Source organism: Perkinsus marinus (genome assembly GCF_000006405.1).
Source record: "Perkinsus marinus ATCC 50983 genomic scaffold scf_1104296951224, whole genome shotgun sequence".
Classification (NCBI taxonomy): domain Eukaryota; phylum Perkinsozoa; order Perkinsida; family Perkinsidae; genus Perkinsus; species Perkinsus marinus.
Window position 1 is genome coordinate 1 of NW_003209352.1, and position 1037 is coordinate 1037.

The window sequence follows — 1037 nt, forward strand, 5'->3', positions numbered from 1 at the left end:
CCGACAGTAGTGCGCTGTAGGAGTATATGAAGTGCATGGGAGAGCGTGAACAGTGCCAGCTCGCGCTGACAGCGACTTCCCATGGCGTCACGCAAGCCTACCTACTCCGTTGTTGTTTCTCCAACCCCACGGGGAGGGCGCCCAGCATGCCCATCACGAACGGGGTCAAACTGGACTTCAAGGCTTTCGAGGATAACAAGTTCGAACCCGCACAGACGAGAAAATGAACTATGGCGACTTGCCTGAAATCAAAATAGTATACAGACCACTGAAGCTATAAGAGTGTTGCCATTGTTATGTGGGGAAAATTCACACGGGGAAGGTCCGCAAAGTGCAAAAAATTTTTTTTCGAAAACAAATTCCGTAGCAAATTTAAAAACTACAATAGAGTTTCAACCCGTTTCACATGAAGTGGCGTAAAACTCGGTGAAAACACGATATTCGCGGTAATATGCAATAGTCGTGGAATATGTTTTTCATCTCACTAGGGTGAAACTCCACGCCAATTCCTATACAAAATTACAGATTGATAACAACTTGCGTCGTCGTCGCCACTGTCGCAGAGAACCAACTTACCCTGTCATCACGAATGAAGATAAGCACGCGTTGACAATAAGTCTTCTGGCCGCTTTCACCAAATTTCGCTCGCCCTTCACAAAGGCAATGATAGTCGTAGCCAGATACAACTTCAGGTAAAAGGGCACGTTTAGTTTTGCGAAGGAGGTGGCAGAGAAATACATTAGATTTCCCAAACCTAATATGAACAGCTACATTGACCTCCTGTCAAGGGCAGATTGTTACAGCCATGAATTCCTGGTAAGTGATGTAGTTCACATAGGCTCAGATGACCATAGCGAGCTCTTACTTCGGGGGAAAAGTCATCAGGTCCCCCAAGCCTGATCGTAGACCATCATCATTGACAATGGGAGTCTCACCCGTAAAGTGACGTAATACTCTATGTGAAGTAGGTGTTATTCGCGATATGAAAAGAATTTAAAACACCTTGCGAGTTGTCCAGGACAGTTCACCCCATTTTA

General features: G+C 45.5%; 1 protein-coding gene across 1 annotated transcript; it reads right to left on the minus strand.

Annotated features, from left to right (window-relative positions):
• Positions 1 to 576: 576 nt before the first annotated feature.
• Positions 577 to 740, minus strand: Pmar_PMAR020949 (hypothetical protein; the record flags this gene model as incomplete). Its single annotated transcript, XM_002777695.1, has 1 exon — positions 577 to 740. A coding segment is annotated over one exon (164 nt), but the record flags the coding sequence as incomplete, so codon positions are not given.
• Between the last annotated feature and the right edge of the window lie 297 nt (positions 741 to 1037).